Here is a 15794-nt window from a genome sequence, read left to right on the forward strand (position 1 = left end):
CAGGCTTATCCATCACTTAAACAAGTTTATCTCTCTTTCGGTATTTCGCTGAGCAGCACCTGCTCTGAGGAAAAGTCAGGGCTCTGGTGCTGGCTAAGTCAGTCACCATGGTGCTGGACGACACTGACAAGTGAGGCCCTCACTGGGTAACCCCCACAGTCAGAGCAGGAAACTGGGGTTAGGGCTTGTTGCCTGATTTGTTGCAGTTTTCATTACAGTGAACAGCCCCAACGTGCAGCTGCAGCTCCAGCGCCACAACACGGGGGACAGAAAGAACAGGCTCCCACACCTCACAGAGCCGGCTGCAGATGCCACAGTAGACCAACTTGCCTGCAGTGAGCATGGAGGCAGTGTAGAAAGCCTCCACTGTGCTTCAGGGGTGCTCGTTTTATTTTGGCGCTGCTGTGCAATCGGTCATCCTTCTCATCACCCCGTGAGCCTGGGGCTCTCGGTGCTGAGCAGTGCCCCTAGCTGATGTAGAGAGAGATATACTGCAGAAGGAGTCAGACGCCCACCCAGAACCTACTACCACTTCACCAGAGCCGAGAGAGCTGCGAGGGAGAGGGTCGCTCTGCACGACCCACCCCACGAGGACAGCGGCTCTGGCGCCGGACCGCCCAGTCGGACAGCGTCAGGTGTCTGGCGTGGAGAGAAAGGCCCGCACATTCCCTGCTCCTCTGGACGGAGAGGAGGAGGGGGGCTTCAGGAAACAGCAGGAGAGAGAGAGCTCGAAAGAGAGAGTCGCCGAAAGGAAAGGAGGAAGGAGTTGTGAGAGAGAGAGAGGAGAGCGAGCAAGTGAAAGGGAGGGAGGCAAAAGCAGAGAGGGAGGGAGAGAGGAGGGGGGTGGGGAGGGGAAGGAGGGTCAGAGGGAGGGATTGTGGGAGGGAGCCAAAACTGGCAACTCTGCCAAAGTGCCCAAGAACAGTTTAGTCAGAATCTGGCTGCTAAATAATCTGTGACAGTAAGAACCATCGTCAAAGTGACCCACAGGGAGAGAGAGGGAGAGAGCAAGGGAGCGGACGAGAGAATCAGCTCAGGGCCACCACAGAAACGACAGGGGAGAAAGAGACAACAGAGGGAGAAAACGAGGCAGGGGGTCGGGGACAGAACTGGGCTGAATACCAGTCGAGATCGGAGGGGAACTGTCAGGCGCTGACCACAGTGCCAGGAGGCCAGAGAGTGGGCGGCTCGCTAAGAAAACCCAACAAAACACAAAGCAATGCAGAGACACAGGGAGAGAGGAGAGCACTGAGGGACACAGAGACGGGAGAGAGCGTGAAACACAGAGAAAGAGCCAGGGAGCTGAATCGCGAAGGAGAGAGGGGGGTAGGAGAGAAAGACAGCCCGAGAGAGCAAGGACCCCCACAGGGTCCCTGGTTTTGGATGGTGAGACGAGAGAAGGAGCGGCTCGGTCTGGTCGTCAGAGCCCCGCGCCACACCGGGAGGCAGCGGCCAGCAGCCCCTGGGCTCCACGGGCCATCGAGTCTCCCATCCGCGGGTCACCTGCCGGAGCAGGACAGGTGCGGCGCAGACATGAAGAGACCCCACGACTACAGCTCCCCCGAGACCGACCCCGACGAGCTCATCGATGTGGGACAGGAGGACTGCTACTGGTGAGGAGCAAACCTTCACACGAAAGGCTCAGACGAGAAAGACGCCCTTTGTAAATGCTTAGATCAGAACTTTACACTTTGGTTATGTTGAGGTTACACTGCGTTTATTCTCAGCTTTTCTCAAAGGGGCCATGTTCAGAAATACTTTCTGCTATGCTAGGGTTGTGGACCTCCAATGTTTCCATAAATGGGTGTTTAAATTCCTTCACCCAGGAATCCAGTGGCTGTCAGTAACACCTTCACAGCTGTAGCCTGTGAACTGGTTGTGACAGTAGCTGTTGTCCTGAATGCCGCTGGGATCTGCAGCGTGAGACAGCCCCCAGAAGAATCTCTGTCCAGGCTGATGCGCCAGCTGTACCATTCCTTTCAGCAGAAACGCTTCAGGCAGAAATCCTCAGTCATTCTGTTTCATGGTTCAGTCACCTGAACAAATGTAAAACCCCAAACCATCCTTTAAAAGTTAAAGAATCTCCTGGGGGCAATTCAATGTTTATTAGCACTCAACTAAAGTGAAGTGGGATTTTAAAATACATTAACTACATCGTGTTTCTTATTATATTTTTTGGACTGTAAATCAACTCCTTGACATTGTCTGTGCTGTTGAGGTGATCTCTCGTGGTAGCATCTTGTTCCAGTTAGCATCAGGCACTGACTCCTCCGATTTGGACAGCTCTCCTGTGAATGTGCGGAATGGCCGAGGTCTAAACCTGTCCCCTTCTCTGCTGGTGGTTTGGGATCTTTTCAGCTCCTCGCACACAGCTCTCAGCGTAGTGAGCAGCTGATCTAACAGATGAACCAGTGTCTAATTATGGGTGAGAACTGTATCTGTATGATTCACTTTGTGCCAAAATCATAGTCACTCACCTAACTATCACCTCAGCTCAATTACTAATGCAGTGATTCCAGCAGGCTGTTGCATCCAAAGAGGCAACTAGCTGTTTGTTTCAATGTTTTTGTAGCTGTTAGCTTTCGTTTCATGTCATGGAAACCTGGAGCCTCTAACTGGAATCACAGAGTGAGAGGCAGGATTACACCCTGGACAGGACGCCAGAGCATCACAGATGTACCCGCGAGTTCAGAAAATTATTTGGGTTTTGAGTGAAGGAAAGAAGAGTTCTCTCTTTAGTGCATCCTCTATGAGGGACCCATTATTAGTGAGCAAAGGCTGATCTGAACAACAAGCATTTGGTGTAAGACAATTCCAATAATGTAAGCAGGAACATAGTAACTGTTTTTCAAATATGGGCAACAAAGTTTGTTTTGAGCACATCACCAGTACCCGGCTTCGTTAACCTGACAAATAGCCATCTGAGCCCCGGGCAGAGGTTGCTCACTGAGAGATTGCTGCATCAGAACGGTCTTTTGAAGTTTGTCTCTTGCAGTTTAGAGTCCCCAGGCTGTGCCTCTTCAGAGAACGGCAAATGTGTGATTGTATACAGTACATAGGTCCTGTTCAAAGAGAAGTATACTTGTGGCTTCAGTTCATTCGCAGAGATTTAAAGAATAATAATATTAAAGCACATATTTCTGTCCTTTGCCTGGAGGTACTGTGGCCATGTTTTTGCTAGAAGAGACTCCGATAAAAGACTGAACTATCAAAGAGCCTGTGGGATGTCTGCAGTTCTGTTAATGTAGGTTCCTGTGCCCTGATACGCACTGTTTGGCTGAGAAAAATCTAGAAAAAATACATACTAGTTTGCTTGTCGGTTTAAACAATCAAAAATAACTGATATTTAGATGTACCTCTCCACATGAATTCTGAAGCCAAGAAGGCTGTGACTGAAGTATTCAGAGAAAAGAATATGTATACATGAATAGTATAATATGTGAAGAATATCAAAAAGCAAAATTCTCATTTGTTGAGGTGTAGCTGATATTTAAGATTTAATGTTTGTGCTGTATTTTGTGACTATAAATTGTTATATATTGTTTATTTACATGCTAAAAATAATTTATATATTTTTTCTTGAATACGCGCTTCTCTCTTTCTGCAAATAATTATGCTGTTACGTTCTGCAGTGCAGAGATCCATGTGCTTCATTCTGAGAGGGGATTTCATGAAAATATAATTGGAAACACTTTTCAACATGTTTAATTTTTCCTTTTGTAGAAAGGGGGAGTTTTAGAAAACACTGTATACTATAGGGTTACAATTTCTATTAGAATAAGATTTCTGCTTCGTTACAATAAAATCAATAAATTAATCAATTACTCGTTTACTTATGTTTTATGCCAAACATCTGATGGAAAACAGGACTTAATTTTCTTGCTTTGACAATCCGAAAGATTGCAGGCTCTGTGCTGCTAAAGAAAACATATTGAGTATTCTCTCACTGATACCCCTGAAACATTGAGGACCTGTGTTCTCCATCTTTTTGTGTATCTTTTGTGTCAACTTTTTTTTTTCTTTAGGGTTTTTAAAATCAGACAGACTTCAGAAAGCATTTGCGGTGACACTGGCAGAGCTGTGTTGCTGTGGTCAAAGAGTTTGAAATTGTGACATGCACGGTTTTAAACTTCATTGTGCTGTATTTGATCAAGTTTGCAATGTGGTGTTTTTGACTCGAGTTAGAGTTTCATTGTCAGCAGCATCAGCCACATGAAAACTAAAACAATGTTTAGCATTAGTTCCATTTTTCTGAGTGGAAACTATGCATTTTGCTGTGTGGTTGTTCAGTATAAAACGATGTTGAACGAAGTGACCAGATAGTCTCCTTTCTAAAGAAAGTTTTGCATGTTGGAGAAGAGGAGTAGGGAGTCACATTGATGCTTCAGTTCGTGGTTTGAAACTTTATCATGTTGAATAAGAGTGGGCAAATGCTTCATCCAGAAATATATTTATTATATACAAACATCTATAGATTTATCTCTATTATACAGAAAAATAAATATTTAATAAAAATTGTGTTGCATGATTTAACCTTAAATATTGATGTGTTTTTAATTAAATAATCTTTTATGTCTTTCATGTGTCCTCAAATAATGACAATATTCAGCTGTAGAAAAAATGTTTTTTTAGTCGAGGCTGGGTTTTAATTTTAACATTCGTGATGCAACTAAGCCTGTGGTAGCTCTTGAACGTCTTCAGCTTTTTACACGGATCTCCTGTCTGAACTGTTTCAGGGCTTTGTGATGGGGACTGGCATCAAGACAACCGTTTCAGCTTCTGTCTTCTGCTGACAGGGCTTCATGAGACTTGCAAGGGATTGTGGGACAGGGATGAGTGAAATGAGGGCTGACAAGATCTCAAGATCTCAGGGCTGCGCGGCTATGAATCTCGAGCAGGGCTGTGTGGCAGGGGCAGGGGGAGCCAAGCTCGTCCGTAGAGCGGGAGGCAGACCGTCGTCTCTCCCACATTGTGGCTCATGAGCTTCAGGGGGCTAGGGCAGAGCTGAAACAGGCTCACGTCTCAAAGCCGGGTCCACAGTGAATCCAGCATTCCCATGGGATGATCCCCAAAGGCACTGGCAGATGTTACAAACTCCGCATGACTGGAGAGCCCATGCAAAGGGGCATGGTTTTGATTCTTGCACTAATAAAGTGCATTCTGGAGCATCCACACATACTGTACCTATACACAACCACAAGCCCTCCTAACCCTCAGCCCCACCCCAGCCCCTCCTGTAAGAGATCCTGCAACCAGCCTTCACCCTGACCACAGTCTAACCATATCTGCAGTGGTCACTGCAGTGGTCAAGCCTGAGGCTCTGGCCCTAACCTCGACACGCATTACAGCAACCACTTCAGTTTTCACGCTGGTGTGCAGCTCTGGAACCACCTCTTTTGAGAGAGTATCTTTGAGAGCACTGAGACGGTATCTTCTTTCTCCGTTATTAGAGACAGGTGTCTTGCGAACAGTATGTCCTGTAGCTCTGATGCTGGAATTTCTCCTTCTGTCTGTGCAGCCCAGTGACCGGCTCCATGTCCCCTGGCAGTACCTCACAGATCCTGGCACGCAAGAAACGCAGAGGGGTGAGTGATCGGTTCCTCAAATCCCAAAGACCCGGTTTCATGGATCAACCACACAACAACGGAAAGAAAGCAGCCGGGAATGGCAGCGGAGTGGACTGAGTAAAATTTACTCACTAAAACTAGACACATTCACCAAATCTGACACAAACCACCACAAATTGCTGGTCGTGTTCTGCCGCTCACAAATGCTAAAATTCTCGGGGACAGAAACATCTGAAGGTTTTCCAGAGAGGGTTGTTTCCTGTCCGTCTGGCAGTGCTGTTGGCCTGCCGTCTCTATCTTTCTTGTTTTTTAATTCCAGATCATTGAGAAGAGACGGAGGGATCGGATCAATCACAGCCTGTCGGAGCTCAGGCGCCTTGTTCCCAGTGCTTTCGAGAAACAGGTACCAGTCTGACCAGGTCCCATGGTTCAATGCCATGTTCACTGGAGAGTCTACAGTCAATCTGAATACAGTTCACTCAGCCCACATGCACATTTAGCTGATAAATCACAGCATACTGGGGATCTAGTTTGGTGCGATACTGTCTAGTGAGAGTATGATAAAAAAGAGCTCAGGAAAGCACGGTTAATGAAAGGTTAAACAGTGTAAAACCTTGATGAGAATGTTAAATGGTCAAATTCAAAAGTGATGCATACACCCAAAAATTGAAGAAATGCAGGTTCACAGGGCCAAAGACTCAATTTGGGGAAGGAAAGTCAATAAAACCGCACTCCAAAAACAAAGGAATAATTCAATTCAACTTTGCATCGTTTGGTACAAATCACATATGGTTTGAGACAAGAGATGCCTTTCAACGGATTTGGTTAAGCAAAAACACTGGAGTGTGTGTCTGTGTGTTCGCGTTCAAACGTTCAGAACTGCGGCACAGATTTACCATGAAACCATGTCCACATGCACAAGCGTGCTGAGCCCCTCTCTGCCCCCAGGGCTCCTCCAAGCTGGAGAAGGCCGAGATCCTGCAGATGACAGTGGATCACCTCAAGCTCCTCCACGCAATGGGAGGAAAAGGTGAGGCCAGCTCCCTCCCTCTTTCTTCCCCCCATCTCCCCCGCCACCGCTGTTTCCTTTCCCAGCTTCTTCTGCTGCCTCCTCCCTCCCTGCGTCTGTCCCTGTCCCTGTCACCCTCCACCTGCCCCTGCTCGTTCACTTTCACCCCCCACCCCCCTCCCAGCACACCCTCTCCGTCCGGAGATCTTCACAAAACCTCAACCTGGGCGGAAAGGCAGAATTAAAAGGTTACCACGCCTCTCTTTAGTGCCTGTTTCTGCAGCTTTAAAACTCCTCCACCTGTTGAGGCAGCCAGGCGCTGCTGTGCTCTTTAAGCCCAGTTGCTTCGCCCAGTAGCCCCAGCCCCCCTGGGGACCCAGGGGTTAAATGCTGTGCAGTGCGTGTGAGTCCATGCCTGTGTGTCCAGCCCTGCATGCCTGCGATTCTGTGTGTGTGTGAGTGAGACCGTCTGTAATACAAACCCCAATTACATCATCATAAACTTAAACAAGTGTTTTTGTCTCCCCTTGAATGGGGCAGCTCATGAGAACAGAACGGCCAGCGCGTTCTCAGAGGAAGAGCAAACACAGCAGGCCCAGGAGCAGGGAGAGAGAGACGCAGGGGGACAGGGTGGGAGAGGTGAGAGAAAGGGAGAGCAGGAGAGGAGGAGGAAGGGAGGTTGGAGCGAACAGAAAGACAGAGACTGCCCTGCGAAAGCAGATTCAACCACCGTCTCAGTCAAGTTGACTTAAATGGTCCTGCCTTTTAGAGAACTGGAATGTTGTTGATGGACCAGAGACTCCCGTCTGGAGCTTAAAAAGTGGCACTTGTCCTAGTGATTCCATTCAGACCTTTGTCACTCTCTGCGCCTCTCCCTGGCAGGGTACTTCGATGCCCGGGCTCTGGCAGTGGACTACAGGACCCTGGGTTTCCGGGAGTGTGTGGGCGAGGTGGTGCGATACCTGAGCTCGCTGGAGGGGCTGGAGACCCCCGACCCCATCGCTGCCCGCCTGGTCTCCCACCTCAGCCACTGCGCCAGCGAGCTGGACCCTCTGCTCCAGAGCCCCGCTGCCCTGCCCTTCCCCCCATGGTCCTGGGCTATCCCCCAGCTCTCCCCTGCCTCCTCCCCCCATTTCCCCAGGGCTGTGGCTGACGTACGGCTCTCTCGCCGGGAAATTCTGGCACCAGGAGTCGCCCTGCTGGGCACCTACCCCTCCCCTAACTTCCGCCCTGCTCCCATTGGCTGCCTGCCGGCCAATCAGCAGGCTGCAGTGCTGACACCCACCCTGGCCTCCCCAGCGCTGTGCAGGGTGCCCTCTCGCCCCTCCCCGGGGCCCAGACTGTCCCAGGCATGCACAGACGGCCATGCCACCTCCCCTCTCCTCGCCCCCGCGCCTCCAGCTGCTCCCGCAGCCACCCAGATGTCTTTCAGGCCCTTCGCCCCGTTTGCAGCCTCCCCAGCCACCCCCCAGCGGGCAGGTACCAGCAACCCGGGCAAAGCCACTCGTTCCTGGGGCACCGAGATCGGAGCCTTCTGACTCACCGGCACCAGGCCCGGAGCCCGGCGCCCACCCTGAGCCAGCGGAGGCGCTGCTTGTCCCGGGACCCACCAGCCAGACAGCACCTTCCTTCCTCCTCCTCTGACCAGGCTGCAGCCGGGACCTGCCTTCGCACCGAACCCTGCCAGAGCCGAGGGCAGCTTGTACACGAGCCTAAACACTCCGGCAAACACAGGACCTGCCGCACCAGATAACCGCACACGATTCCCGGGATTTTGCACCCTGGGGAAAAAAAACAAAGAAGATTCCTAAACTGGGCGCCGGACTGAGAGACCTGGAGAAGAGCCGCAGAGTAAGACTGTTCAGTCTAATACGCTACAGCCGTCCTCTACCGCGACAGTCCGCCAAGCTGGGAGACTGGCAGGAAGACAGGCGGGCTGCAGAGAGCGCCGAGTGCACAGTCTCGCTGCAGGGATGTGATGACAAGCCCTCCCCTTCGCACTGCCCAGGTGAAGGGACAGCGGAAGAGGGCGGACCTGCTGCTGGAAATGAAAGGGCTGTACAGGACATCCTAAAATCACCGGTCTCCGGAGACCTGAAACTGTTTACAACTTAAGCAGCCCGCTTGTTTAACGAGGACATTTTTAGGGATTCTTGGAATAAAAGAATAAGAGTTTCCTTGACCAGAGCGGCCTGCTCCTGACTTTAAGTGAGCGCGCTGCCTGGTAAAGTGATCAGGAAGCTGCCTGTACAATAGCTGGTGAAGGCTGCTGCGCTGTGGCTGTCCAGCCCTGCTCTGTCAAGCCCTGCGGACACAAACACACAGTTCTTTCCCCATCCTTGCTGAAGCCGGGTTCCCCTGTTTACTACAGTCTGTTTGTTGTTTCATAGCTCCTGTTCTTAAGTGTTTTTGTGTGTTTTTATATATTTTTTAAAAAAATATTTTTTACAGCTTTTACATATCTCTGCAGCGTTTTAAAAGAAAAAAAAGGTGTGTTGTAATGTGTTGTAATGCAGGAGGGGGTTGTTTGGGCTGGAGGGAGGTGGTTTTAAATCATGTCCACCAAAAACATCAGTTGTAAAAAAAAAGAAAAAAAAAAAGTCAGTCTGTGCTTGTTGTTGAAGTCCTGTGTGAGTGAGATTGTGACCCTGAGAAAACAGTATGATTTCAGGAAAGGCGTTTGTGGGGGATATTTGATCGCATGTGTGTTTCTGCAAAATAGTATACTCCCCAACCTTACCACGAGAGGGCGCCAGATTTCTAGCAAAACTGTTTTCAATACTGTCAGACTCCCAACGGCGGCTCTCAACGCTTCCTCATTCAGGTCCTCGTGATTATCGATTATTCTTGATTATTTCAGTGAACCCCTGATTAAACCTCATTTGAAATGGTTTCAGTCCTGGCACTATCAAGAGATCTTAGTTTATTTCTAAAATATCAAAGGTGGCTTGAATGCCGATTAGGAGTGAAAATGAATCAATATGGGGGGTCTCTAGGTAATTAAACCACTTGCTCATTTATGGATTTGATCTAAGCAAGTGTGAAAAGGAAACCTGGGTTATGACAATCCAAGTCGTGCGCTAGGATCTAGAATGCCTCCATAGGACACAGCAAGGCTCCATATTCACCAGCCCATAGACGTCTATATTCTGGGAAAATAATTACCTAATAATGAAGACCAGGCAGGCCTGGACTGGAATAAGACTGACAAACCAAGGAAATCACATTCATGCGAAACAGTTTCAGGTCAAACAAGAACGATAATAAGAAGCTTTAGAAGCAAGGGGAGGTCAGTCTGAGTCTTCTGATTTGGGCCCTGGTGAAAAATCAGCTCCAGACTCCTGTCCTGCTGTGTCTTCAGGGATCCCAGGTCCTGGACTTCAGCCCAGTCTTCTTCTGATGCATGTTAAAATTGGGAAAAGGAGCCTTGTCAACAGCCAACAGCCACTGAGGTGCTGAGCTGTAGTCCTGCAGAGCCACAAGGTCTGAGGGCTCGCTCCACGCCTGATCTCTACCACCTCATTGAGCCAGTGGCTAGCCTACTAGCCTGCAATGCAGAATGGAACCATGAAGGAAAGGCTGTGACTGAGAGGAGGCCATCTGACCCATGTTGCCTGTGGGGTAGTTCACTATAACAGTGAATCTAAAACATCTCCAGCCGTTTCTTAAAAGAGCCCAGATTTCATTGTCCAGAGGGAAGCCTGTTTCAGACAACCGCCACTCTCTGGGTAAAAACCTGTTTCTTGTTCTCAGTCCTAAATGAACCTTTCATTTCCAGTTGTGACCCACTGTTCTTATTTCACTGCTATATAGTTCCCTGGGTTGACCCTATATGTACCTCTTAGCATCTTCTATATTATGAGCAAATCACCTGTCATTCTCCTGTGCTCTAGATCGAAGAGAATTACCTCCTTTAACTTGTCTGTATATGACAAGCATAGCTAGTTTGTTTTTAAGTAGCTAATTGATCCAAGGATCCAATCCAAGGATTTCATCTGGTTTTGAACTAACTTTTGAACTCTTTATAATATCTTTCTGTGGTACGGTATGCTGACTAAACTGAACACTATTTTAATGGAGGTCTTCCTAGTGCATGAAAACCAAAAGCACACATTTCTCTGATTTTCTTTCCACGTTTTGCTATATCCAAGCATTCTGCTGGCTGTTTCATTTCTCCCTCACATTGTCTTCATGAGGACACGGAAGAATCAACATGGACACACAGACCCCTTTCATGCACAGCCTCCTGATTCACAGTCACCCTTTGATTTGTATAGTCTGGATCCCCATGCACGTATCAATGTGAAACTTCATTTACCACGTTTCTGCCCAATCCATGACATAAGGGTGATTGGTCTAGTGTTTCAATCTTTGTGTGTAGATTTTTCAAGGGTGCTCTGCTGCTTGATGGCTTGAAGAGACTCTCTTTGATGCCTTCAGACTAAGGATCACGTCTTCTTGGCTGATTTGAACTGGCTACGTGAAACCAGGGTTTCAGTCCAGACCGGCTCTTAGTGAGTTAAATGGGTTTCCTATGAGTGAACTTAACAGCTTCTTCCAGCTCTTCAGGTGCTGGCACTGCAAAAGACCTTGCAGACACAGCGCCCCCTCCAGGACCAGGAGTGGAGGTCAGCCGGGCTCCAGTTCCACTTCCATTCCAGCAGCGCTGTGTGCCTCATAAGGTCTCACTGTTGACAAAACAAGCAGCCGCCCAGAGAGAGGGGTGTTTAATCATCAAAAATCAATTTAATCATTTCCTACAGCTCACGTTGCTCCTAATTTTGGAAGTGTATTTAAAACTGAAAGCAGGAGGCACTTCTGTCCCCAAAGGGTTGTGGGAGTCTGGAAGAAGCTGCCCAGCCATGTTGTTAAAGCTGATCCCCTGTTCGCTTTTTAAGCTACAGCTGGATGAGATCCTTAAATCACCTAAATGCTAACTACCAAATGAGCTGGCTGAGGTGAACGGCCTCCTGTCGATTGGAACTTTGTGTTCTTATGTTCTCACTCTGTTCCGGAGCGTACCGTGAGAATTAAGACTAGAGCAGCCGCAGAGCTCACTGGAAAGGCCTATTCTTGAGAGCATACTTGAGCACATGAAGCACTGCATGCCCTTTCATTGAGTCAGACGTGTAATTATGCAATTTGAACTAAAACGAGCGTGCGCTGTCCCTTTGTGAGCCATGCACAGTGACGGACCTCTGCACATTCATTCGTTTGTTTGTTTTATTTTAATGTTCCCCTCGTCGGATAAGTAGAGGCTGACTGCAATATATGTAGTAACTGCAAGTTAATTACATGTTATTAAATGCAAAATAAATCACTGTTTCCCTCTCTGCAGCTCTGACAGGCCTGAAACCCAGCAGTGAGCATTGTTCTGTTTTCGTTTGACTCATATAAAATGTTTACTATGGTATACCATGGTCTGGGACAGGCCAATACGTAGTAAACCAGGAGAAGAGAGACAAAAAGTCACAGAGAAGTCTTCTAAAAACCGTGGGAACCAATGAGGGTGTATTGTACACTGGTGCACAAGTCGAAAATACCACTCAGTTTCACTGTGGTGACCCTTCAGTGTGGGATTTCTGCAAAGCTGGTAAATTCATTCAAAACATTCATCCTCCTTTCCTTTTTATTCCCCTTCTGTATTTTTAAAATGTTCAATAAGGAAACGCGTCCCCTGTTGCTCCTCTTTGAGCAGCAGCTCGACACAGGCGCTGGCTCCTCCTGTGCTCGATGGACTTCACTGTGCAGTGGGGGCTGCCCAATGGCTGCACCTCATCAAAGGCAGCTTGAAGTGCATCTGAGGCACCTCAGCCTGCTTCGACTCCAGCCTCATCCCAGCAGGGTGTCCCATTGCAAAGGACACAGGGATACACCATGCTACACCACCAGCACGAAAAGAAATAACTGATCGAGACCATTAGATAATTCAGTTTCCCAATATTTTATTTATTTAGCGTTTAAGTGCTATATTTGTAGAATGGGGACTCCAGGGAGGAATTCGTCTAGTGGTGCTTCCTGGAAACTAAGGGACACTTTTCACCCCAGAAAGGAAAAGCACTACTCTATTTACAATGGGTGTGTTGACCTGCAGTCTCCCTTGGGTTAGTTTAGAACTGACACTCTCATTATTACTGATCATAGAATCATGATATTTCAACTCTATTAAAAGAGTTCTGTTGACGTATCCCTCAGCTGAAAAGATTTTGAGAAACCCCTCTAGTGGCCCTCGTAGTAATACAGACACAGTGCGCTCTATCTATTCAGACTCTTATTATTACTGTAATCCACAGGGGTCAAAGGTGATGCTAGAATCCAGGGTGAGCATGGGGTGCTATTCTTAGAAGTCTAACGAAGGAGCCTGTCAAAACCAAGTTCGTGCAACTGGACCACAGCGTGCATGTCTTTATTTTTTTTGTTATCTGTGCATGTGTCTGGGAGCATTCCTGTGTGCAGCAATGTCTCAGCCATTGTGTGTCTGTGTATGCTTGAGGGAGGGTGTGTCTGCCTGTCTGCATTCTTGTGCCCTTGTAGCCAAACGGCAAAAGCTTGGTGAGCGTTTGCAGAGACCATGCGCTTATTTTTAAACACGCAGAAACTAAACTGCTCTGTGATTGCAGAGCTACCAATAAAGAACCAATTTGTTTTGCAAAAACAAAATCCCAGTCTGTGGCAATACAATTTTGTTTGTTTTTTTTTTCTCTCTTTTTCTTCTGTTTCAAATTAAGCCGCTCTCATGCAATACGTGATTCCAGGGCTTTGTCACCAGTCGGGCACCTGGCGTTATGAAACTTGACGCTTGTGCCCTTCGGATGAGGTGGGTCTTCAGTGTGTTGCTATGCTTCTCCCTCGGCTCACCTGCGCCGGTGCCTCTCTGTGCCACCCTGCCACCTCCACTGTCCTCCTGGCAGCTGGGTCTTTAAGGGGCAGGGGAACTGTGCGCTGGCAGGGGGACAGCGCCAGGGGCCTCTTCCCTGGACTCTCGTGCGAGCGGCATGCGGAATATTTAAAGAGTTCTCGGAGGCTGGCATTTTCTTGGCGGCGGAGACAGTGAGGGGTACCACAGCTTCCAGGAAGGGCGACCACAATTCCACAAGACAGGCATTCCCACGGGGAGGGGCCCAGCCTCATGGAGACAGCCTGCGCAGCACAGCCAGGGAGACCTGCAGCGGCCTGCAGTGGCACACTCACTCACACACGCACGAGCCTTTCCTGAGCTGTGACGCAGACAGCTGCAGCATGCAGACAGACGGACACGTAGACATTCTCTCTCTCGGCCTGCACGGTCTGCGTTACTGCAAAGGTTCTGAGACCTCTGCACATTGTTATCCTCACTTGCTGAGACGGCGCCAGCTCAGATCCTGGATTACAGCTGATGAGAGCTGACACAGATGGAACACGTACAAAGGCAAAGATGGATTTTTCCATCTCGTTTTTTTGTCTTTTCAAAAGGCAAAATTTCACTTCAGCAACAGAAATTCAACTGTGTTGCTGTGTCCCATCACCCTTTGAAAAAAAAGCTGCAGTTGGTTTTTGCTTGCACGGTATTGAATCACCAACTTCACAAACTTCACGTTCTCAGTCCTCTTGCACGCAGCCCCCACTGGACTGGACATGGCTCCCAGCAGACCCTGGGAGAGGCGAAGGTCCTGGTCTGGGAGGGGCGGAGGTGGCGCGCACACACACACACACAAATACACCATGTCCAAGATGAGCTCATGTGGACTGACTTCACTGTGATCCTGAATATGGAAATGTGGGTCTTCAGGGGGTTGTGAAGGATGGGCAATTATGCCACAGTGAGGTCCTGGTAAATTCTGAGATGAGGCATGGGCAGAGGGGCAGAGGGGTATTTCCTGCTTCTCCGCTCACTGCCCTGGGCATGCATGGGCAGCCTGAGTACCACTCTGCTGATCCAGGTGAAGCATACAGCAATAGGATGTTGAACCAAAACTATTCATGTAGACCACATAACCTTTGTCTCTCAGTATGCTGTCTGCTTCACTCAGCAGTACCTGAAGCTTATATTAGGAATCAAAGGAACAAGTAATAGGTTTAATAGGTAATAGGTTCTCTTTTCAGCATGGAATAAACCTATTACTTGTTCCTTTGCAGCCTACGCATGCTGACGCAGCTGCCCACCTGAACTAGGAATGCCAGTTTCCTCAGTCCTCAGTGTCTTCTGGATTCTCTTCCAACTGAGGTCTCAGTTACACTTATTATTTAATTAAATGCATAATTGAACTATTCTAAACCTTCATGAAGTGAATATTTCCAGCAATAAGCTGTAAAAGACCTTAAGAAAAATCCTATTTACATCTAAGACAATAATTATCTTAATTATTTAATTGACTGCTCATTTTGGAACAGGAACAGCACACAGAGACCTCTGGGGTTTGGGTTGGAGAGCTGTGGCTTACAGTTCTGTGGTACATTCAGTAATCCAGCTGTGTTATAGAAATACCAGTGGCAAATTGCACTGATGTTTTGTGAAGGATGGAAACTCCTGCACAGCGCAGCCCAGCAGTGATCTCTCGCGTCCAAACCCACAGAAAAGCCAGAGCAGCGAGAGGCTGAGATACACTGCCCCCTTGCGGAGAAAGGCGGTATCTGTGTGAACGAGCTCTGAACTGTTGTTGTTTTTTTCCGGTAGTAAATGTGTTCATGCAGTATTTGTTTCCGTTATTAATTTTGTTGTGACCAGTTTATTCTGCAATGGAGAGAAAATAGAAAAAAAACTGTATATGTATTTTTAAATCCAGAAAATCGGAAAGTATTGTAACGCAACGGGGGCTCAGGCGGGCACCCTTGCCGCATCAGGTCGGCCCCACACCGTCCGGGGCTCGAACCCGGGACTTCCGCGTCTCTCTGCAGCAACCTAGCCCCGTGAGCTAAAGAGAGATCTCTACGCAGCCCAGTAGCTGTAGTCCTGCTATCACAGGGAAGGGCGGTGACGTCACCTGCTCTGGTACGCCGGCTCTTACACAGTACCTGTCGGCCGTAAGCGTTACACTCTCCCCCGCTTAAATCGCCGTCCCCGGCGAAGGGCTATCCCACCCCGCTTCTGACACCAATGTAACGCAACGGGGGCTCAGGCGGGCGCCCTTGCCGCATCTGGTCGGCCCAAAGTATAGGTGGCTCGAACCCGGGACTTCCGCGTCTCTCTGCAGCGACCCAGCACCGTGAGCTAAAGAGAGATCTCTATCCAGCCCAGTAGC

General features: G+C 48.6%; 1 protein-coding gene across 1 annotated transcript; it reads left to right on the plus strand.

The window, feature by feature from the left end:
* The first annotated feature begins 879 nt into the window (after positions 1–879).
* Positions 880–9191, plus strand: heyl (hes related family bHLH transcription factor with YRPW motif like). The gene is made up of 5 exons (XM_088932152.1): positions 880–1613; positions 5519–5585; positions 5887–5970; positions 6516–6597; positions 7459–9191. Exons 1-5 carry the CDS (start codon positions 1384–1386, stop codon positions 8112–8114), a joined length of 1119 nt encoding a protein of 372 aa, XP_088788278.1. The 5' UTR covers positions 880–1383; the 3' UTR covers positions 8115–9191.
* The last annotated feature ends 6603 nt before the right edge of the window (positions 9192–15794 follow it).

Source organism: Atractosteus spatula, chromosome 14 (genome assembly GCF_055471065.1).
Source record: "Atractosteus spatula isolate fAtrSpa1 chromosome 14, fAtrSpa1.hap1, whole genome shotgun sequence".
Classification (NCBI taxonomy): domain Eukaryota; kingdom Metazoa; phylum Chordata; class Actinopteri; order Semionotiformes; family Lepisosteidae; genus Atractosteus; species Atractosteus spatula.

Coding starts and splice junctions, on each gene's coding strand:
- heyl (XM_088932152.1), top strand. CDS start 1,384: ATGGTGAGACGAGAGAAGGAGCGGCTCGGTCTGGTCGTCAGAGCCCCG. Junction 1,614..5,518: donor GGACAGGAGGACTGCTACTG/GTGAGGAGCAAA, acceptor CTGTCTGTGCAG/CCCAGTGACCGGCTCCATGT. Junction 6,598..7,458: donor CCACGCAATGGGAGGAAAAG/GTGAGGCCAGCT, acceptor TCTCCCTGGCAG/GGTACTTCGATGCCCGGGCT.